The 24327-nt window shown below is 40.7% G+C and overlaps 1 protein-coding gene across 1 annotated transcript in view; it reads right to left on the bottom strand.

The window, feature by feature from the left end:
• The window catches only part of cntn4 (contactin 4), a 148559-nt gene that overhangs the window by 45622 nt on the left and 78610 nt on the right, over window positions 1-24327 (bottom strand). Inside the window, exons 6-11 of the mRNA XM_084024040.1 lie at window positions 22197-22400; window positions 17983-18085; window positions 16697-16881; window positions 9985-10124; window positions 4003-4132; window positions 1658-1808 (exon numbers count right to left, since the gene is read on the bottom strand). Coding sequence (XP_083880166.1) covers window positions 1658-1808; window positions 4003-4132; window positions 9985-10124; window positions 16697-16881; window positions 17983-18085; window positions 22197-22400 — 913 coding nt within the window. The remainder of the gene's footprint in view (window positions 1-1657; window positions 1809-4002; window positions 4133-9984; window positions 10125-16696; window positions 16882-17982; window positions 18086-22196; window positions 22401-24327) is intronic.

The following is a 24327-nucleotide window of genomic DNA, read 5'->3' as shown; positions in this document are numbered from 1 at the left end:
CAATCTGAGCCATGAATTCAAAACAGCAGAATCCAAATGGTCCAGGCACCGAGCGGTTGAAACGTGTGATGGAAGTGGCGCAGGGCGAGTGAAGGGCACCAGCAGCGAAACCACTATGCAAATTCCACGGCACTTTGTTTGACAAGCAACAACACTGCTTTGTATATATGCAAAGCCTGGCAAGACACTGTGCACACAGCCCTGCTGTCACGCTCAAGCGGTGACACCCGATGGATGACCCCTTGCCTGCAATGAGGCCACTGGGCCAGACTTCACACTTCATTTAGACGGACGCACACACAAATACTGGGGAAAGTCATTATATGTAGCACACATCACATCTCAGGGGTCAAGCGTGGCAGGACGCTCAGATCCGCCCTTTGTTTCACTAAAACGTGGGTGTCAGAAGTTGAATAGTTTGATTTCTGGATGCCCACTGAGGTGAAAATTCCTTGATTAGCACTTTAAATGCACTCAGCAGCCAGTATTTTTTGGACACCACTAAAGAGCTGGAGGTAAAACTCTTTAAACCCCAGAAACCATTACTCATTTAGTCTTCATGCTGCTTTTTTTCTTGGCTGTTTTCACCACATCTGAGGACGGCATCAAAATCTCTCCATGGACATGCAGCAATAAAATATGCCACAGTGACTGGAGGCTTCTGCTCTACCTTGATTAAATGCTTTAGCTCTCTGACAGTTTGGGCCATGAAAACCTTGCATTGCATTAAGAATTTCATATTCTGCTATGCTATCAAAATATAGAAGTTGTTTCATCCCCATAAGGGAATTTATCTATGGGGCATTTCTTTTTACGTAACGTTAGTTAAGCTGGTAAGTTACGGAAAGGAAGTAAGGTGAAATAAGTCAACGATGAGTCATAGATCCACAAGTCTGGAGGCTAAACGGACAGCAAAATGCATGCAGTTCACAGCACAGGTAATGATACAAGACAGAATTTTGTTATTATGGTTGCAATTGTTTCTTTGGTATCAACGTTTGGGGATAAACAGCAGAAACACAGTGTTCATGTTACAAAGTAATGTGCCAGGAGGTTGCGCATGAACTTAGAGCATTTGATTGGTCAATGCACCAACTCGCCGGAACCTGTCACCGGGTTCAACATCTGCCAGACAACCCTGCTTTTGTTTGGCACCCTTGCTGTGTTGCCAGATTGGCCCAAAGAAGAAGCTTTAGTCACACAGTGCTCTTGTCCGTCTGACAGATAAAGTGAAATAAATCAGGTGCCTCAGATCTTTTGCCATTAATGCTATTTATGATTTTACAAAATCTTGTGGTAGTGAACATTTATAATATTTCACTATAGATAATACTTCTTTTAAGGGTGCACCTCTTCATAATGTATTTTATTATGCTGAGCGAAAGGGAGGATTCTGATCAAGACGGCAGTGAAAACACGATACTCTAGTTCAGTATTGCAACCAGCCAGGGGCAACGACTCATCAGAGATGACTTGTGGACTGAATGTTGCATATTAAAATATGAACACGATGGTACCTGGATGAGCCTGTGTTGTTTTGCACAATATGTGTCTGTATTGATACACAAGAACGTGGCCACCAGGGATCTGTACCTGGCCCAAAGTAATGGGAACAGTGGGGGAAAGCAGAAGAAAATTGTGCACATTTTTGTCTTACCTGTTACCTTCTCGGAGTGGCTCACTGTCCTTCCGCCAAGAGATCACACCCCAAGGAGACATCTTGGGCTTGCACTCGATGAGCACATCTCCTCCAACCTTCACCAGCGTCTGGCTCCTCAGTTGGTTATGAGAGAAATCTGGGGCAACGGCTGAGACAAGAGTAGCATATTAAAGCCGGTGTTTGTAAAAGCATCACATCTTCTTTCCTTTAAATGATCTCTGATTATGAATCAGATAGGAAAACTATCTCTATGATGAGTTCATAAATAGATAGCCTTATAGCCGTGGATAATTCAAAGGCACCATTAGATTCTTCACAATCTGAGTAATTAGTAATCAAAAAGCTAAATAGCAATGTAGATAATTGATGTTGTTGGGTTGAAGAGATTAATGTTACTCTATTATTATTCTCAGCAGAGACATAAATGTTGTGCTCTTTAGCTAAGAACTCATTGACTACATTTACATGCACACTATTTCTTCTGAATGAGACAATATTTTGAAATTGATATGCATCATGAACATCATATTACGTTTGGGTATTCTGAATTAGGCCTTCTTCCAAAGCATTTTCTGATTAAGACATGTGGGATATGACCATATTATTCAGTTCTCCAGAGCATTCGTTGGATATCGTTTACGGCACATTTGTTTATTATAACGATTTGTGACACATGGCCTCTTGCCTGTTAAACGCCAGCTCTACACAAACCAACTAGCAGAGCTCTTATGAAGGACTTGGAAATCAACAGGTTTTAGGATGCATAAATATCGCTAAACCAGTGACATCAGTTGAAGGAATAAAAGAGTTCGCCACTGGTGGATACCGTTGAAAATAACATTATGATGGCAAGTAGCACAAGCAGCTCCTGCTCTTTCCGTGTTTTGACATGATAGACATTACTGATCATTCCCACATATTACTTCCTCTATAAGCCACTTTTTAAGAGAATATGAGCCCCTTTCAGAAAGGTCCGACACCATCCCTGCTATGCACCTTTGAGCAGTAGTCTCGGCTGCGTTGAGCCTGATTCCTAACAGCAACACGATCAGGATGAGACACGTGGGAGGATGAATAGTGAATGAGAGCTGGCTGCTGCTGCCAGCCCAGAGTAGAGAGTGACAGGCTTGTCAGGGCAGATGGGCGAGGCCGGTGAACGGAGCAGAACTGTCAGATGGACGCATTCATCTTATAATTAATGCGCTGCAATTAGTAGCCAATAAGAGAGAGAGGACATAGGTCATCCGGCGGTATTGAGCAGAGAGAAGGCGACGGCGCAAACTTGAAAACAAATATGGACAAATGGATGCTTTGGTACATGTCTCCGCGTCAATGTGACTGTGCACACAGACAGGGTTCACGATCGAGATCAGTTTCTGAGATGATCTAGCTGGTATGACAGACAGGGATATTGCCATACCCAATGAATCAATTTTACCATATGAATCTTATTAACAATTGCTGGCTGAACATCAATAACACACATAGAAGCCTTACATTTTGCCTCGAAGGAATGATTTAAATGCTGGAGTCAACGTTAGTTGAGTGTGCTAGGATAACTGCCATGGACAGTTTATCACCCCATAATTTAGCCCCTTTTCTACTAATATTCTTATATTAGTAGAGTTTAACATTTCATGTCATGTTATGATCTACTCTGATTTAACAATGCAGCAATGTGTTTAAATTATCAATGAATAAAATAAAGTATACCAATATTTAGACAGTGTACTTGCATATGTTCATTGTTTTGACCCTGGCTTCCTATTCGTTCTGACACCAGCTGAACCCCAGCCAGACATGAAATCCGGAACATAACTTAGCTCTGTCAGATGGCAATTATATCTGTTTTGGGGAATTCTGATAGATATAGAGTGGTTCAGTCTCTGCCACAGGAAATTAGGACAATGTTAGAAATAATTTCCCTTTACATTTTTCTTTCTCCCTTATTTTCCATGTGTTTTCAATGACTGGAGGCTTGGCCAACTGTTTACATGTTTTCTAAGATGCATGGGAACTGTGACAGACAATGTATAACGAAAAAAAAACATTTTATTTCTGAGTATAAAATTCAGATTACATTACCCCGGTACAACTTTTCGGGTGTAATGATTTCAAGAAGGGCATTTCAACTTGCAAACTGGGTGGCTGATTTACCTGATTTAAAAAAAGAGAAGAAGAAGAGAACTGTCGCTATGCAGATGTCTCTTTCCCAACGTAACATTTTTGTTGGCCCAAACGATCACGTACCGAAGCCAGAAGTTGTAATTACACAGCTTCAAAGCTCGGGGCACACACACACACACACACACACGCACACACACACTCACTCATTGGCTTACCTATAACTCGGAGCTCTGCATTGGAGTAGACCTCGCCGTGCTTATTCCCAGCCACGCACTGGTACATTCCTGTGTCAGACAGGGTCAGACGACTGATTGACAACGCTCCGTTGGCAACCTGTATGCGCTCCTGAGGACACAGAGACACATGCCTTTAATACGCCTTATTCCCAGCACTCATCTACATAAAATCAGCCAGCAGGCCAGTGAATTATGCTCTGGAAGTGACAGACGTGGCAATAAATCTAGGTTTTCATCACTAATGGAGGGAAAGGCTTGGGTGGATGGAGGCAGGCTAGCAGAAAATGACCCTAATCAATCTGCATGTTTATGAGAGGGAAATAAAACCATGCCCTATTTATATCTCCGACTGCACCACAGGCCATGTTTCCCCTTCAGCGGGAGGAGGGGATAAGAGGGGACGGAATATCATAACATCTGAGGTATAATGCATTGTGAAAATTGCTTTTTTGATAGGTGTGCCCCCATACATACTAAGTGCTGTGTACACGGTCAAGCTGTGTAGCTCCTGTTCATCTCTTTGGACTATCGTTTTTTTTTTGCCATCCTGCGGGCGAAATCTCACTCGTCACTGAGCCATCAAATTAAGATCTATTTAAGGACGGCTGGGTCTGATGAACTAAAAACTTGGTGCATCTGTTGGACATTTAATCCTCAATATAAGTTTATCCCTCCTAACTTAGGGTTCTCACACTACTCCCTTCACCACGGCATTAAATCCTTGAGCAGTTTTCATGCATCTCTATGCAGCTGTGTCAGGTTCTGCCTCCCGATGCCCTTCATCTCCCGCGTCTTCCTCGGGCTCACCCATAATGTCATTACAGCCCATTTCCATCGAGGTGTCTGAGCGGCCTGAACTCCATTCGTGGGGGGATTAAGGTACTGTCACATGAAAAGAGAGACTGTCCTCACTGAAAGATCACAAACTAATCCTGTGTTTAAGCAGGTTGTGCCTGAATTTCCATAACGCTCTGCAGCCCTGGAGGTGCAGGGGCGAACATCCCTGCTGGCAAGGGAGGCAAATAGTGGCGTACATCAGTCTTGCGCATGGGAAGCACCCCCGTTTACGGCTGCTATTAATTAAGCATGACGTTCCTCTCAAATCAGCAGTTTCTCATGCGGGGACCTGGGGGGACCATCTGTACGCCTTATGCTGAAGGAAAATGATTGGCAATGTCATTTGCCAACAACGCCGGGTTGATTCGTGTGATATAACGCTGCAAAAACATTTCTAAGAATGGAAAGATAAAGGAATGAATTATGGTTTGGAGAAGTGAGCTTCTTGCGTCTGATTGCTGTCTAAAGATATGTTTCTCAGCATGAATAATTCCTGGAAGCCTTTGTGAGAACGATGCTCATTTTTCTAGCTGTAAAAATAGAAACGAGCTACATTTCATCATCATAACAATACCGATCCACTAATGTGAATGCAAGGAAAAAGGTGGAAAGTTATCTTTTTTTCCTTTTTTTCCTAAAATGCAATAAGGTAGAAACTGAAAACATGAAAGTGATTTTGAAGTGACAAGTTAGATCCAAACATAAACAGAAAATGGGACAATTTCACGACAAGCAGATTATCGGTGCTCACTGTATTTGATGTATCCACTTCTCTGCATGTCTGAATAAGAAAGAACTGAAAGCAGACAGGAACTAAGCTCAACAGTGGCTCTCAGCCTGTTTGCTCCACTTGAGCTTGAATTTACAGGGAAAGCAGAGTGAAAAGATATGTAGTGGACTGTTTTATGAATGAATGACGGTAATGAATGTGACTAATACAAAACAAAATAGTGTGTAATGTGTGTGTGTGTGTGTGTTTTCTTTAATATATCCTCACAGTATATACTGCTTGGGAGCTTGTGGATTTCAGCAAATAATCAATAAAGGCTTATCTTTCTCCAAAATGATAAAACATCATAATTTTACACCACTAAACATAACATATTTGTTTGTTGATTGTGAGTGTTTGAATTATTGATATGAATCTGCTAAGTAAAATACTTAAGTTATGAACAGTAGTGAAGTACACGGTACAGAATTTGCAGAGAAGTAAAAGTAAAAAGTAGCAGAAAATGGAAATACTCAAGTAAAGTGCAAGTACCACAAAACTGTACAGTACTTAAGTTTAACATTACAGTGGTAACAGGAATAACCTCAGGTCAAGTACACTACTGTAAGCCATCTGTGTGGCGGTCCCACACTAATTTAAATGGATTAATCCTGTTTCACGGTGGAGTTTCTCCTTTAATTGCACATCCACTTAATCCTTCAGCCATTGTCAACAAAGCAGCAGAGAGTTGTGTCCTTGAGATGAAAGCAGTCACAAGAAAGGGAAGCATTCCAAGAAACCTTTGCTATTTCGACACCGGGCAGTAATAGAAAGCCTCAAACAGCAGTCTCATAGTCTAAGGGCTGCGTGTGAAAACGCCAAGCTGGTCGAACGCAGCAGAGCATCGGCTGGCTGTCCAGCAAATAACTGTAGAAGCAGACAGGTACAATTAAGGTGCAACACTAGTAATAGATAGGGGGTTTAAATATTTTAAACCACTGATATTAAATAATTGAAGGCACACACTCAGCTATCATGACTTCCTCGAAATCTACTGTACCATAGTAAATAAGCCAGTAACTAGAGATGTTCCGTTACCAAATTTTCCCCCTTAATCCTCCTGAATTCATCGGCCGCTACCAAGTACAGATTTAACCAACAAATAAATACATAAATACAAATTCTGACACTAAGAATTTGACTTAGCCTGATGTGACATCATTGCTGTCATTATTGTATGGCCTGTCTCCGGTTAAACCCATGAAAACATGAACAAATACAGAGAATGAACCCTGGCATTTTCTTCTCCCCATCTAGTTTGACAGATTGAGACTGGAGGAGAAATATACCGAGGAATAAATTATGCAACTTTCAGCAGAGAGGAGAACGAAGGGAGATGACTCAACCTTTAGCTACCTTTATCATCAACTTTGGACAGCGATTGGTTTATCGGGAGCTGATAATACAAGTAGCCAACATGTACTATTCTCATGTCTGTTGAGAGTTGCACATGTGCAGTATGGATCGGTGGCGAGTGTCACATGTTGTTTTAGTTCCTGTAAAGCCTAAATGAGCGGAGGGGTGATAATGTGAAATCGAATCGGTGCATAGATTCGCGTACTCGCCGATACAGCATTTTAACCAGCACCAACTCTTGACTGCTCTATTTCTACTTCTCAAAATTCTAAAACTGTCAGCAGAAATAAGCTCCAGTGAACTATACAATCAGAAAGGTCTAAATTGATTCACCGTAATAAATAACAACAAATGGTGCTTCCTCTCCCCACTGCTCCTCAGCATCATTGACCTTTCTCTCTTCCACTCATTAAGCCACTGTGGTTAATGGTGGCATTTCCAACAATGTAACACCTTGGCTGATTAATCCATTCACCCATGCGTTCTGAATATATTCATATATTATATTTATGTTAAGGGCGGGAAAGCAACAAAGTCATGGTAACCTTTAATCACACATTCACTGTCAGTGTGGTGTGTATACCTTTAAGGGGGTTGCCCTACTAGGACACAGTGATATCACAATGAAACTTCCCCAGTTATTAAGACATGTATTTTGTGTATTATAGTTTTAAAGTGCTTATTTGAATACACTTCCAGAACAGAACTCTGAACATTGAAGCCGTGTTCAAAATTCTTGTTTCATTTTGTTGACACGTTGGAGTCGAAGGTTTTTAAAGATGGATTTTTCGAAATACTGTTAACACCCCGAAAAAAAACAACTACTTCCGCCATGTTTTGAAGAATGAAATGTCATAAATCAGCCTATGAATGATATTATATGAACAAACTCTTCCAGAATAAATATTGGAATGAAACTTCAATGTTTGCTGAATGTCAGTGATAATGATGTGGAGATTTCTGGTTCAGTGTATGAGAAAGAAATTCAGTTTCACAAAATGGCCTTCAAAGATGCTGTATGTTTGTAAAATGCATTTTTCAACAATATACAAGTGGATAGGCAACAAGAATGACCTAATAGAACTTACCCAGTGGGTTACATTAAGACCATTCTTTTTTGTTTTACATGTTTTCTGAGATGTTATGTTGAAATATGCATGCTATGGAAACAAAGTAAACCAAATAAGCCCCAAAGTGCACCAGTGCATGAAAAACCATGAAAAACCACCAAGTGGTGATTTGTCCTTAAACCCTACTTACGCACTTTTTATAAAAATTCTGGAATTCACCAATGTTTTCTTACTTGGGATTTGTTCTTAGGTAAGAACACATACCAACATTTAAAAGCATACTTACGCACATTTGAGTGCCAACATTGAACAAGACATTGATTCCTATATATTACTAACCAGTTCTGTGGGTTGCTGGAGACGCATGGCTCATCTGACACATCTTTGAGGAATTCATTATAAAGTCCAGCAACACTGGGCTCTATTCCCATAATGACTGTATTAGGAGATGGAGGATAAGACCTGGTCCCCTGGTTGATGACAGCACTCATCAACCTCACCCAGAGGTGTCGTTGAATCGGCGGTACGTGCGTACCCGCTCCAGAGTGCACAATCGGCACCTTGAAAAGACGTGGATGTGTCACAGTAGGTGGCGCTCTGCTTCACAAACCAAAGAAGGTTTGTAAAGCTGAAAAATCTTGTTTTAGTGTTATTTTATATCCACTACTGATGCTACAGAATATAACAGCTCGTTTACTTTTCACTTCCTGCAGCAGGTGACTTCCTCCACTTCAGAACGACAAACATTTTCTTACGTTTGGAGTCGGGTTGTTCACTTCCGTCTCAACTTTTCTTCTGTGTGCGCACACTTTCTTAAGAACAAATTTTAGAAAAACCTTTGGTGAATGAGGCCCACTGTTTTCGACGTCATGTTGTGCTTTGATTGGGTGCGGCTCAGGATAAAACAAGTAAGGAGTAGAATTATGGTTGCATTAACAAAATGAACAAAGACAATCTGATGACAAAATATGCATTAGAAATCACAGAGTCACAGAATGTCCCCAATATAAATTATTTTTTAAAGAAACTACCTAATGTCAGCTGGGCTGCCGAACAAACACAAGAGTGTTACATTATAAAGGGTTTGAATAAAAATGTTAGCCACCGGCTAAAAAGGTTGTTAATTATTCTTCCCTGATGGCACAAGTGTTTTATTTTATTTATTTTTTAATGAGAAAGAGCCTTTGGTATGCAGAGTGTTAGTAATACAACGACAGACTGGGTTCATACCAACAACATGTATAACATTCAAGTGCTGATCGATATCCTCTGGTGTGTTTGTTGCTTTTTTGCATAATGAGGCGAAATAACATTACACTTGCTTATTTATTAGGTGCAAGCTATGCCTCAGTCCATTAATCTTCTCCAAACAACCTGGCTAAATGATCCAATATAATAAAGCCATATGATGAATATAACACACACACACACACACACACACACACACACACACACATATATATATATATATATATATATATATATATATATGGTTGGATCATCATTATAGCCATAATGGGAATTCAGCAGTGGCAAAGAGCTAGAATGAAAGTTGGATATACAGTGTTTGTATAAAAAATCTTCCTTTTTCACATTTGGTGGCACAGGATTAATAACTGCACTTGGCAAAGAGAGATTTAACAGAAGATTAAAGTAGCTCTTATATCACTGTGCTTTCCATGCATGAAAATACTTGGCCTCTTTTGTCTCTCAGCACAGCAAACACAGTGCAACTCCCTTGAAGCGAATGCTGCGTTGCAAGAGCGGAAACATGATGTATCGCTGCACGGGAGGTACCGTGTTGTAACCACAATAACACATGGTGATTAGTGAGCTAAGCTCCAACAAGCGGTTAAAAAACACAGTACATGGTTGCCCACCTGGAAGGGAGAACTCTATCTTCACTTCTAAAGACACGGCAGATCTCACCTCTAAAGGCTCCAGGTTCTCTCCATCTTTCATCCACCTGTAAGAAGGCTTTGGCTTCCCCGTGGCTTTACACTCCCACACCAACGAGTCATCAATGAGCTTCTGGACATCTTGGGGTTTCTCGATAAGATGAGGAGGGGCTGGAGGAAACATTGGGAAAGTGAGAGTGAACAGGAATAGTTGGTAACGATGTTTACATGCTAATCCAAGTCGCCTTTAGTTTTTACCCCGTGCTCAGTGCAATGACATTCTGATGAAGCAGCCAGAGCTTTATGTGCTTTTCTTGTCTGTCAGGATACAAGTAGGCTGCTCTCATTTCCCACTTTTGTACATCCTCAATTCCTTTCCTCACCTCCTCTCTTTGCATCTTATTCCCGCTCACGTGTGATGCTAGCAGTGGAGGCATGGAGGAAGAGAAGCGAGGAGAGAGGAGTCTAGGCAACACAATACATCCTTGCATTTTAAAGCAACGGCAATTAAATAAATTATGAATAAATAAAGAGTTGTTGTGTTTTTGTCACCGTGCAATTCTTCTCATGCGCTTAGCAAACGGGAGAAGTTTAAGTTGGTTGTAATCTCAAACTGGCCTTTAAAAGGAACCGTAAAATTGTTTTATGCCAATCAACGGCATTAACGAACATCAATTGCAAGGAACTGAGGATTTGGTCTGCATTAAATTAATCATCAGAATGTGATATAGGATATTAAGATTTGATTAGTTTCCTGTGATAGTCCAGGTATTAAATGTAATTGCATTTTAGTGACTTTGAACTTTGACTTTGACATTTATTGCGGTAAGTTTAAGGTGCGATATTACTGATGTTTTCTTTTTACGGTTCTTTAAGATGTGCTTCTACAAGAACGAAAATGTTAAAAAAACAGACCCATATACAGAAAAGTGGCCACTGGTGCAGTAAAAATGCTCCATTCAGTACAATCTGAGTAAATGATGGTATAATTACACAGGAGGAGAATTGATCCTTGCTGTGTCATGCGAGTAACTCAAGGCTAGTTAATGATTAAGCCCCAAAAAAAGAAGAAAAGTGGTACATAAAACTAGATCAGTAAGGGTATCTCTGTGTAATGCTCTGTACATTCTGGATGATGTGTAGGTCAAGCTACCATCATCCTATATCACACAAGGCCAGTGGCAGAACAAGAATAGTGGTTGACCGCACTTTTCCATTCCGCAGATCTCCACCTAACGCCGCTCTCAAGGGCTGACCTTTGTGCGGGGCTTTTCAGTAACAGTGCAAATGCTCGCTCTAATTGGCTTCTGCAGTACAGTATTTTGCTATTGAGAAAGCAGAATAGATTCAATCACTGCAGATATATCCCCACACTGTATCTCCATGCATTACAACTTCGGCATGTAATCGATGTGTGTGTGTGTGTGTGTGTGTGTGTATACGTGGGTGTTTGGAAACATAAAGCGGCGACAGATAAAAAGAGGTGGATGTAGAGACCAGAGGGGGATATTTATGTGGCCTTATGTATTTATGTCGGAATCCTGCACAGATTCAACATCAAAGTCCTTCCAGTGTCAGAGCCATAGTCATATTTGTGGATCATGTGCTGTTATATCGGCCTCTAAGATCCCCGCAGCTGCAGCACAAGGTTGGCTGGGGTCATTAACATTTAACTTGTATGGAGGCTGTGCTGTTGCCATCTGTGCAAACAGTATAAAAAAGGGTTACAATTTCCTTTGACAGCAAGCTGATGCTTCTGTTATTTATGCTACAGAAAAGAGACACTGGGGCTCACAAGTACATTCGTATTCACAATTTGTTCTTATTTTGTCAGGACCAATTGATTTCTGCGATTAACCAATCTTTCCTTATTTTTGGTCTTCTCTCAGCTAAGAGACAATCCTGCAAGTGGTTGAGAGCACCAACATCAGGATAAGACCAAAAACAGCTTGATTTCACAGTCCACAAATTGGTTGGCCAGGAAACCTCCTTTTTAAAAGACAGACATAGAATAGGACTTTTTCAGTGGTCATTTTACTTCTTCAAATAAGAGCAATGTTGTTAGTTGTTATGGTGGCAACAGCATACATGAGTGGACCTGTAAAGTGTTGTCGGGCAGAAAGCGGACTCAGCTCTGGAGACGGATGTCTGGCTAGTTAGCTAGGTAGCTTGCCTTGGACTGTTGAGGTGTGGCTTGTGTCGTTGCAACTGAAATACCAGTTTAGTCTAGTGCAGGTGAGAGTTTGGCAATGAAATACCAGTATAATAATATCCGAATCTGAAGATCTTTTAATGCTGCAGCATGAGCCATTCCCCAGTGCGACGCAGGAAGAAACAGTGACTGAAGAGTCACTGTTTCTGTTGGCACTTATAATGCAGTTGAATTTACATATAGGTCTGACATCCTGCAGCCCCCGTTCCAGGTGTCCCCAGAAGTTGTGTTTGATCAAAGGGTCATTGGGCCCTAGTTTCGTAGACCAGGCGCAGTCAGCTTTCAGCGCACCTGCGCCGCGCCGACGGGGTGTGTCCGCCTGGACTTTGCAAGTTTCGTGCACCGCGCAGGCTCGCGCAGGCACACCTCCCGTCTCGCCCACCGGCGCAAGTGGGAAAGAGGGAGGAGAAGAAGGCGTGAGTGGGAGACGAGGAGGAGACGAGGCGTGGACTGGGATTAATACAGCCGATTCAGATCTTCACCAATCAAATGAGCTCCTCTCCTCTCCTTTAATGCGTTAGGGGAGGTTCAGTGTAAGATCCGTCACTTGACAACCCGATGACAGAAGCAGCGCCGCCGCTCCCACCACGCGCATCACGCGCTGTGCGCGCGTATCATAATAATAACAATGCCGATATTATAAAAAACAGGAGAGAGAGAGGGAGATGTTTTGGTCCTAGAGGCTGAGTTTCCGTTACGCGTGCCATCCGCCTTTGATCTGACGTCAGATGTGACGGGACAATCTATATAGATATAAATTCACGTGTTGATTCAATTAGTTGCATTAAATAGTGTTTGTTGTGATTGTTTATTGCATTTAAATGTGCCTGGAACTGTGGAAACCTGCCTGTGAGGTCTCGGTGACGTGTACGCACTGCGCGCCGGTCCGCCAAACTTCCGATCCGCCAGCTGTGATTCGCATTGAATCAATGGACTTTATTTACGCCTTGCGCCTTGCGCCGAAAGTAGACCAGGTTGGAGCTGGCGAGCTTTCAGCGCAGTCTCGGCGAGGCTTTTTGCCACGAAACTTCCGCTACGCCAAGCTGAATCTGTGACGCCTCCCCCTGCTGCGCCGCCACACCCATCTTGGCGCAGGCGATCCACCAAACTGCCAAACTGACGGTGCGCAAGGCTGCGCGGGTCGAAACTTGCACTGCGCCGGCTGCGCCACCCTGCGCCGCCCTGCGCTGGTCTACGAAACTAGGGCCCATTGTCTTATCCTGCATCAAAGGGCTTGTCTGGTGACAAATGGTCCTGCAATACGCATTGAGGACAGACAGCCATTTGCCCACAGAAATACATGATTAAATAGGAATTTCCCTCACATTTGCTATTATACAGTGAATCCAGCTCAATGACATACCCAGAGCACATCTGGATGATGTTATGAACCCAGCATATCAATCTTAAAAATCAAGCCCAAAATCAAACCTTAGAATCAAACTTCTACAACATGTTTTATGAAATATTGTCGATGTCTACATCAATGTAATTATAGATAAGGTAATTACGGTATATTCATTAACTCATTCATTGACTCGGAGCTTTGGAACATTACTACTCGACTGCTCCCTTAAAAACGTCAACTAAGTGAGTTCGCAACTTGCCATAATCCGGTTTAGTTCATATGTTAAGCCGCAACACATAAAAATGTCACTCTGGCCATCCTGCTACGCTAATTTGAATGCCAGTATACATTCTTCTCTATTTTGTCTCTATGGTTTTGAATTTAAGGTATTCACAATAAAAACACTGCACAAATATCCTATACTCAAATTTAGATTATTATACATTTTAGAGTAATAACAATGATTGGACTATTAATGCTGAAGTTCTTCTTGCAGCACTTTTTTGTTGTAATGTTTCCAAATCTTGGGCATAAGCAAAGTATTTGACTATGGCACCTACCCTTGTATAGTGTTTAGGGGACATGACCTGTGCTGGCAATAAACAATCTGCCACATGCCTTCATCTTATGTTCAAGTGGGATTCATTATCTTGCACTTCTGGATAAGAGCAGATGTGGATAGTAAAAATCATTTGCCGCATCTGGAATTTACTTCTCTTATTTTTTTCTCTTAGCAGAAAAGAGAAATGAAAGAGAATGCAACTGTCTCAGGCCCAGTTACTCTCAAGCAACATGACGTAACAGCCATGTCACCCTTCTCTTTATCGCACCCTTATATCTCTCTCTATATAGAGCCTTGCTGAGCTTCCCCACCCACTGCACCTTCCAGGACTGCATTGTTGACATTGTGGGTTCTCCTTGCTGACAGGGTCCCTCAGTCTATCCCTCACCCGCTGCGAACGTATCGACTCTCAGTCAACGCTTACCAAATGAGAGCAGGCAGCCCATCTCAGCCTGCACTGGGCCGAGGCACGCATACAATCAGAGCAAACGTCAAGTGGCTAAAGCAGAAAAAAGATGGGAATTTGGCTTATCAGTGAAATCACTAAGAGACAATGCAGGAGTAAGTCTGCAGAAGCACAGACATGAATACAACGGGGGATAATCTGTCAGAGCTTTACATTTACTTTCCCTCTGAGAAGTATCAACACCAACAAGGGAGCACCCATTCCTTTTTCCACCAAGCGTTTTTTCAGAGATGGAAATTTAACAAAGATCTTTGTCTCTGGCAGGAGTAGGAGCTAAAATGGCTCCCAATACAGAATTGTGAATAAAGACAGCGGCAAAATGCACCCAAACTAAAGAACTACTTTCGCCTGAAGATAAAATCAACTTAGTTTCAGCTCAAGCTTGAATGTGATCCTTAAGCTTCAATGCGGACGGTAAATATCTGTTTTAGTTTCAGTCAAGACAAGATCAAATAAAAATCAATAAAAAATATTGTATGATTTAAATACCAAAATCATCTTAAAATCACTCAAACTCCATATGACCTTCTGCATTAGTGGGATTTAATGGGACATTGTAAGTGTGAAAATGTTTTAAAGTGACCATAGTGCCATCGTAAAGTTATACCTTCATTTTGTTCTAACACAAAGCTAAGCCCACTGTAGCTTGCTTGGATGCACAAGAGATACCCTTATTGATTCCCCCATTGGCTTACTCTGCTGACAAATGTCTCAAAGGCTCGATTCAAAGGGATTTCAAAATAAGATTACTGATTTTTATCACCTAGTTACAGGCAGTAGAAGACAGGGAAGAGGGGGAGGGAGAGAGTCTGACAAAACACATCACAAATGAGAAAGGAGCCAAAGCTTAAAAGGGACAACTCAAGCCTTGGTGGATCGCGGCATGCTGCTGGGCTCTTACAGTGAATGAGGCAAATAGCTTCCACGACTGTAAATCATGGCAAATTGTTTAATGCCCCAAATGAGTTATGTTTGACAGCTGACACAGCATGACCTGGAGGGGAGAAAATCCAAACGAAGAAAACCGAGAGAGGAAAATCCATGGATTGTTCAAAGAGCAGGTTAAGAGCCTGAACAAATGATGCTAATTGCATTGGTTTATCCATTTCTTCACAGCCATAATTATGTTAAATTACCAGGTAAGGTAAACAGCTATAGAATAAACGAAAAAAATATGCTCCATTATTTAAATTTAACACAAAATCAATTCTGGATTCAGATACTGTATACCAATTCCATAACAAATACTTTTGTTTCCAGTATAAAATACGTAATAACCAGTGGCGGAGGTTTTGTTTCAACATTGATGGACACATGTTCATTCCACTCCCTTTCAGCCAATCAAGAGGTACGAGGGGCTTCAGCAGGACATCTCGAGACTATTTTGTTCTAATTAATAACATGTAATGTATCACTTTTGTACATACAGTCAGTCGTGTGACTAAGATGAAAAAGACAACAATGTCCTTTAGGAACAATAAATCACACGACTTTAACCTGAAGACTAGTCACAATGGTCTGATCGTCAGCCGTAGTCACACTGTAAATGTCATGCTACATACGGATGTCAACATGTCCACCACTGTTGTGCTGTCAGTTTACGACAGCACACTCTTTTTTTGATGGAAGGTTTTTTGTTTTTTTTTATGGAGTGGCAGTAGATATCATGACGTCTCGTGCCGCAGCTCAATAGGTGTAACGATCAGCAACAGTGAGTGGTTCCACTAACCCCCTTCCTGCCGATCCAGATGCTGCTGGGCAGATTATGTCCCTGACATATGTGCCACGGGCCTATGTATAGTACATTTACCGGCTTTAATCTCCAGTCAACTTGGATGTCAATCATGTTGCCATCTGGTGGAACCCAATACAAGGCTCACCAACAAGGTCGTATCCAAGGGCTCAGCCTCATCCGCATCACTCCTTTAATCTGGATCAAAATATTAGAGGCATCATGGCTGACAGCCTTTAATCATTTTGATGTGCCGTTAAAACGAGCCCCCCCTCCTCGTGTACGCCACATAAGCCTGTGCTGAACGCCGCTGACTGTTTTAAGAGACCGCTTGTGTCCGCTTTTGCTGCCTTTCCAGTCTGAGTAGGTCTGACAGATGAGGTGCACGCTGGTCAAATATTCATACATGTCAGGATCACCTACCGTAGAAAGAGAGCTTCCCTTTCACTGTGTTCATTCCCCTGGAGTTCTCCGCCACACACTCGTACGTGCCGGCGTCCTCTTGCTGGAAATATGGGATTTCCAAGACACCGCTGGCTTTCCTCATGTCCACTTTCCTAGGGAAGGGTACACCGTCCACTCTCCTCCAGTTTATAGACGGCACCGGGCTGTGAGAGGAGACATGGAGCATTTTAATTGTCCACAAGTGCAGATTCTAATGAATAAAAAAAAAGGTTATATTAGTTTAACTTTAGCACACAAAATGTATACAAACATTCAAATATAATGTATTATATATGAATTGATATATATATAATTTGCGTTCTTTCTAATGGTCATCAGGGAGCGACTCTGGTTGCAAAAAGAAGTCTGATTCTACCAAAGTCTATGAGACCCTACTTCTCACATGAGTTTATGGCCTCACTAGTTTCAAGTCTTCTTCAATACATCATGATGTCCATTTAGTCAATCATGTTCCCATTTAGAGTAAAACAGCCCAGATAGCAGGGTGTACTTTAGGGCCTGGCTATGACTGAAAGGTCTCTACCACATTGGCTGTGTTTTCGTCTTTCAATTTTAACCCTTCTAATGAGTGTTTCGATGTTTCGACTTCATTAAAAAGTTAATTGTTGCCTTTTTTTCTATACAGTCTAAGCTTGAAGCTAGTTACTCTCAGAAAGAGTCCTTAAAAGTAGTTTTAAAATGTCTCAATGTTTTCACTTTCTATACACCAATTATTAACTCACACCCTTATTTAAATATTTTAATTGAACATCACAAATGTCCTATAATTTGCTAAATTAAAGACAGGGTGTTCAAATTAACCTTCAAATATGTAATTAAAATCCTTAATATTTAATGCAAGAGCAGCCCGAGGAGCACACATTTTAGGGCTTTACTTTGGTTTTAAGGATCAAATTAATCATTTTAACACCACAAATGTCCCTATTCTACAGCCAACACAGCATAATATTCAAAAGACATGTTTAAGGGGCTTATAAAGTGTAATTAAGGGCTGTTCAGTCAACATAGTAAGTACATTACCTCATCCTGTACTCCGGGATTTAGTACATTGTCTTACAAATCCTCCTCAAATTATAACTGAACAGCACAACATGTGCCCTATAATGTATTAGATGTGCAACTTCAAACAGATGAGGTTTGCAGCAAAGCAGTGAAACACATAAACAAAATTAAAATAAAAAAAAATCCCAGCACTCTTCTTTTTTTTTTTGCAATATGCTGAGCCTGAATAAGAGTGGGCTTACTTTCCCAGAGCGAAGCATTCCAGCTTTACAGTGGATCCTTTGGCAACATGAACAACCTCTGGAAACTGAACTTCAATCTTTGGCTCATATTCACCCATCACACCTGAAAGAGAAATGCAAACGAGCGTCGGGGTTAGTGTGGAAAAAAAAGAGAGGAAAAAGTTGTTTTGTTTATTTGTAACTAAACAACAAAAACAAAACCTCTAAATAAAACCAAGAGCTGTGGCTTCTGCTGTTGCCACACAGCTACTGAAAATCCTTTTCATGTGCAGCCATCGTTTTTTTACTCTAAACCGAAATGTTTTTCAACTTCCAACACTGTGCAATCTGAGCAGCAAAAGAACACTCCGCTCTCAGCGCTGTCACAGAACGGCTCCCCCATTGAAAAATAATGAGAAAACGAAGACAGAACACGGCTCTCCAGTGGACATGCAACACTCTGATGTCGAGAAAAAAAAAGAAGCAACTTTGAGAATTCGAAGACGGTTTGGGCTTTTACATCCAGATTAGATTCATCTTGTTGTAGTGCTAACAGCTACGGACCAGAAAGTGGGCCCATAAAATCCCCCTGGGTACTGCCACTGTGTCTACAAAGCATCCCATTCACCGTCGGTGAGGCAGCTCTGGTGGATTATAATATTGCTGCTGTGCATGCTAAAAAATCTCTGAATGAGGGAGTAGATGGGGAATGTGGGCTCTGTGGCGTTCGAGCTTTGGGAGAGGCTTATTCACAAATCAAGACTGGAGTGTCTGACAGCACGTGTGCGTTTCTGTCTTCCCCTTAAATGACACTAAGGTAAATTATATCACTGTATTTGTAACGGGTGTCTCCTTGCTGTGCGAACGGCGGGTGCACGACGTGATGCTTTTTAAAGCCTCCTCACCTGCCAGTGTAACAATAGTTTCCCCCCGTATTGCTGCTGTAATTCAGAGCCGTGTTGCACAAATAGCTCTGGAGAGCGAGGAAACAGGCCAATTTCATCTGGTTGATTTGGGAGGGGCGTGTTATCAGGATGGCTCCCTGAGTGACTGTGAAAGCTAATTCAGATCCTTATCACAACTGTCTCAAACTGGAATGTAACCACAGCACTATCACCCATTTTAGGCAGACAGGTGGAAGTGGACGGGTAATTGTCTCATACCATAACCTTTTGTAGGGGACACCTGTTTAATGTTTCCCCCCTTCCCTACCAGAGCTCCCATGACAGAGCTGGGGGGCTGACGTTTTGCTGCTGGGGAAATGAAAAAAAGGAAGGAAGGAAGGAAGGAAGCGGGTAAGGAAGCTTTTCCCAATGCTGTCTAATCCAACATCCAATCTCATCCAACAAAAAGTGAGGTCAGAAATGTCCGTTTTTTTCTCCACATTGTATTCGTAATTTAAACGGTGATGGCTCTTTCATGCTAAAAGGATGTTGTCAACGCATATGTATCTTTAAACTAGATTTGGTATCACAACATTTAGTCAGTATAGTCAGTATATTTTCTCTTCAGTCATCGCCAGTATCACAAGTATTGGAGAGATGCCACCAAAAATGGTTTGAAAGAAAAAACAACTTCGGTATTATTGATATGTATGGGTCATGTCATGTATTTATTGCTTAGGATTCTGAGGATCCCAGTTGCTTGTTTTTCTTTTTTTGCTTTCCTTTTTACTCTTATTTACTGCTCATTTGCTTTATTTAGTTTGTATTATTATTATTTATTTTTTTTTAACATGTTCAATAAAGAAAATATATATAGAATGTATTGTTAAATAATTTTCCAGAGCACCACTGGCATTACAGGACAAATTAAAAAGCATGAAAGAGCAGTGTGTAGGCCATTCGGTCAACACACACAATATCATCCAAGGGTTTTATAGTCTTAAATCACAGACCAATAATATGTCTTTAATAATCCAATAAATAATAATACTCAAAAATTGGATTATAGGATTCGTGCAGGTTTTTTTATGTTCTTCAAATTTAAAATGTATGTTTCCTTGTACAAAACAAATGCGTAGTAGACTATGAAAACAACATTTATTTTTTGTTATTATCTTAGTAAGAGTGCTCTCGATCACTTCTGAAATTCATTCTTACCTAAGACAAGAGCAAAAATAAGAAACCATTGGAGAATCCCAGAAATCAATGGGCACAAGCAAAACAAGAAGAAATTGCAGGAACAAAAGAAAGAGAAAAATCACTTTCCAAAAAGTGACTCCTATGTCTTGCATCAGATATTTTGCCTATAATTTTAAGTTTTGAAAGTTGTCATCAATACAGCCTCATCCTTTCCTTTTTATTCATTAAATGATTCCGAAAATCAGCCTCTGGTTCCCCAAGCTCAGTCGATACTACCACCGCAGACCTACACAAGAGTATTTAAAACTTAATTGAGGAAAATATTTAATTATAAGCACAGTTTCTTTGCGATAATATTCATTATTTCACGTGCCATTTTGTACCATATCAGGTAAGAATAATCTACGTAATACTGCCAGCCCCAGTAGTACTAATACCATTTATTTTAACCTTTAAACAAATAATTACATTATAATGTAGTGGCAAGTTAGTTAGTTTCCGATCCGGTTGATTTGTCAACCATAATTCCTAACCTTGAAATATCCATAAATAAAAATGTTTGACATAAACATTAGAAACGCTCCTATTATGTGTTATAAACTACTTGTAAATGCTTAATGGGGAGGATTGGAATACATCATTAATTCTTCTTCTTCATATTTCTTGCACAAATTGCATTAGATATTGTAAGGAACAGCCTTTTAGGACAGAAGCCTACAATTAGATTACTTGCTGACAGTGACCTTTCCTCCCGAGTGCCTTGATAAGGCCAGCCTAAAGCATCACATCCACATGTTAAAGGACATAGTGAAATTACCAGAGAAAGAGATAATTAACCTTTGAATTGCATTTGTATTCCTTAATTGTCCTACTTTCAGGTTCCAACAATTGGCTTTTTGTTTATCATGGCTTGGACCCGACCGAATCAGAGCAGCAGTTATTAAATCAACCATTTAATCAGCACAGAATTAATGGCGACTAATGGTGGAATGCATCAAATACCTTGTATATACAAGAAGAATATTTCAAATTCATACTTTTGGAGAAATGCACTCTCCGCAGGCAATAACATGGTATTTTATGCACTCTTCAATTTTGAGTTTTGAGTTTATTTAGCATTTATTTAGGACATGTCTTCCTTCATACAAGTGGAAAGACAACATCTACAATACGATACAAAGTGTTTATTTTAATATTTTGTCTATATGTGCCTAAATTCTCCAAAAGTTACCCTTAAATAAAGTCTGATTTTTGTATTTAAACATATCTCTACTTCAGCAGCTGTTACATACACAAACCTTTTCATTCCTATCATTCTGGAGGTTTTACAGAGTGGCTTATATGTACAGTATATCACTCATAGCCTCATTTAAGACTTTACTGTCATGGGTGTTGACAGTATTTTTTTTATTTGTGGAACAAAGAGGTATCTAAAATTTCCTTTAACATTTTTTTTGTGAATGCCTAATTTGCATATTGAACCCCCCCAAGAAAACATCGTCCTTATTGTAAGTAACCAACTGGGGACATTTTTGTCAAAATTGGTGGAGTGAAATGAAAAAAATGTAATAAAACTTATTTCACAAAATTCTAAACTGAAAGGTGTGCAGTGCATACAGCATGTATTCTTTTGCAAATGAATCCCCTAAATATAATCTGGAAGTCACATATATCAGTTAAACAAAGTCCACCTGTGTGTAAGTGTCACATGATCTGTCGCATGATTTAAAGGAGCACCATTAAATCCATTATTACAAAATGGAAAGAACATGGACTGCAATAAACCTGCCTGGAGGACCAACACGAGGAGGACATTAATCAGAGAGGCAACAAAGACACCAAAGAGACCCTGAAGGAGCTGGAGAGCTCCAGGGCGTATCTGTCCGTAGCACCACTTTAAGCCCTACAATCCACAGCTTTATGGAAGGAAGTGGTCAAAAAAACATTTACTAAAATAAACATTTAGAAGAGATGTTTGAAGTTTGCTTAAAAGCCATGTGGGATACTCTTTTTTCTTTGTCTGTTATTTTGTAGAATCTTTAAAACAAGTTTCTTTTTAAATTTCAGCATTCCAGGGTTAAATTGTTAGGCTACGGGGGCTCTGTTATCGTTAATGTTCCATAAGTGGTTGAGTGCAGTTAAGGGGCTCACCATCACTGCGGAGGACTAGTGGAGTGGGCGGACCCTGGACCCGGGTCTTTGTGACGGTGTTGGTCACCACACAGGTGTAATTGCCAACATCTGAGGGTTCCACTTTGGCGATGTACAGATTCCCCGTCTCCTGCGAGATGAACCGGCGAGTATCCTGCTTCACAAATGTCGGGTACTCATTAAAGATCCAGGAAAAGACGAGATCTGAGGAAAAAGAAGAAAAAGAGGATTCTCACTTAAAATGAGACTTGGGGAAGGTGTTGAAACAAGGTTGGGGGGGGACCCGAGCTATTTTGGTTGTGGCTCTGGTGGCTCGTGAGGATTTTTTAGACCTCCTGAGGGTTGCAAGAAAAAGAGGTGACCGTTATATCATACTGAGGTGAAAATTGATGAAAGGATCAGTGAGAGGTTGCAAGTAAATTTAACTATCCAGAATTATCTTGAGTCCCGTCAAATGACCGTTTTTCAAGTGGATGTGATTTGCATAATGATCTAGGGATGTGGGAGAGGGGGGGATATGTGTTGTCATGAACCCAAGGCTAATTAACAGCGATAGGGTGGGAACCGCTTAGCCTACATGGATCAAAAAGCTGGGGACAATATCAGTCCTATAACAATGCAGTTCAAACAACTTCATACATGACGGCATATGGAAAAACTATGGTAAGCTAACGTTTTAGTTTTTTTTACTTTGCTTTCTTGATACTTTGCTTCGATGTTTGTTTAATGACTTCATGTCCATGCAAAATATGTATACCAATATCAGTTATATGACAATATGCATGACAAATAAATGAGAACAATCGGTTATTATAGTCATCTCCTTATTGTGACCAATTAGACCTGAACAGAATTCATCACATTGTGCTGTTCCCACTGTATTTTCTGAGAAAGGAATGTTCGCTAGCATTCATAACTAATAACTAAAAGAAAAATGAATAACTATGCCAATTGACAGTGCATTTACATGACTGTTTACACATCATACCATCACCATATTATCTACCACAACCATATGGAATGCTAGCCAGCAAGCGGGTTTCATTGTGCTTAAGGGTGAGCTACAGCCCAGTTACTTCCATTACTCACAGATGACATGACATCGTCCTTGCATTCTCCAAAATGTTCCAAATTTGACAGGAGCTGTGAGGTCATGCTGATACCGATCACAGTCATGATGCAACAGGTTTTGTATTCATGGGAGAGCCAGCATTTTCTCACATGACATCTCGACTGTATTAGACAAACCAGCCAAAGGGGCGACTTATCACTAACAGGAACACATCATGTTGGCAAGTACCTGTCAGACTGTTGAAATCGATAAAACATTGCTGGAGTTTAAATGTCAACCTTTCCCCCGATGTCATATCTGAGATTTTCAAAATGAGCCAAACACACAATTTGACATCTTGAGACGCACGTTTGAAAGGATTTCTTTCTTTTTCTCTTTCTTTCATGAGATGCTTTTAAGAAAGTGAACAAATTGTGAAAAATAAACTGCCAATTATTGCGATTTGAATGATAGTTATGGAATGACTATGAAAAAATATTGAATGACTGACTGACAGTAGTAGTACATACAATTACGTAATTATGGGACTCCATTAACCTGCTCCATAACGCAATTTAGTGTGAACCAGTATCTCAATTTAAGTAAATGTTTGGCAAAATGTGAACAGTGCAGGAATGTTTTTTTTTAAGAGCGCAATGTCAGGAATACAAAAATCATAAAACCCATTTTAAATCACCACATCATTGTCGCACTCACTAGCACCACAACTCGACCACAGGCGTCATCTCTACCCTGATCTCATATGCAGAGATGTGGTGCAGAAATAATCGGGCAGCAGCGATGACACCTGAGAGACAAGATCAAACCTCATTTTGCAAACCAGTGTCCCCCAATATCGAGACATGAGCATCCTTTCAAAATGCGAATATGGTATGTGTGCCACATAAGTGAAGTGAGAGAAATACTGTGTTTGTCACACAAAATTCCATCTCCATTAATTGGTGTAAACTCTATGGGATGAGCTCTACTCCTGAATGAGTTCTTTACATCATTGAGATCAACGCTGTGAAGCTGCTCTCAACGTTTTGCCGACATTCTAACTGATAGGCATGTGCTATT

Source organism: Eutrigla gurnardus (assembly GCF_963514095.1).
Source record: "Eutrigla gurnardus genome assembly, chromosome: 2".
In the NCBI taxonomy this organism is placed as follows: Eukaryota; Metazoa; Chordata; class Actinopteri; order Perciformes; family Triglidae; genus Eutrigla; species Eutrigla gurnardus.
This window is presented reverse-complemented; position numbering and strand designations above follow the sequence as displayed.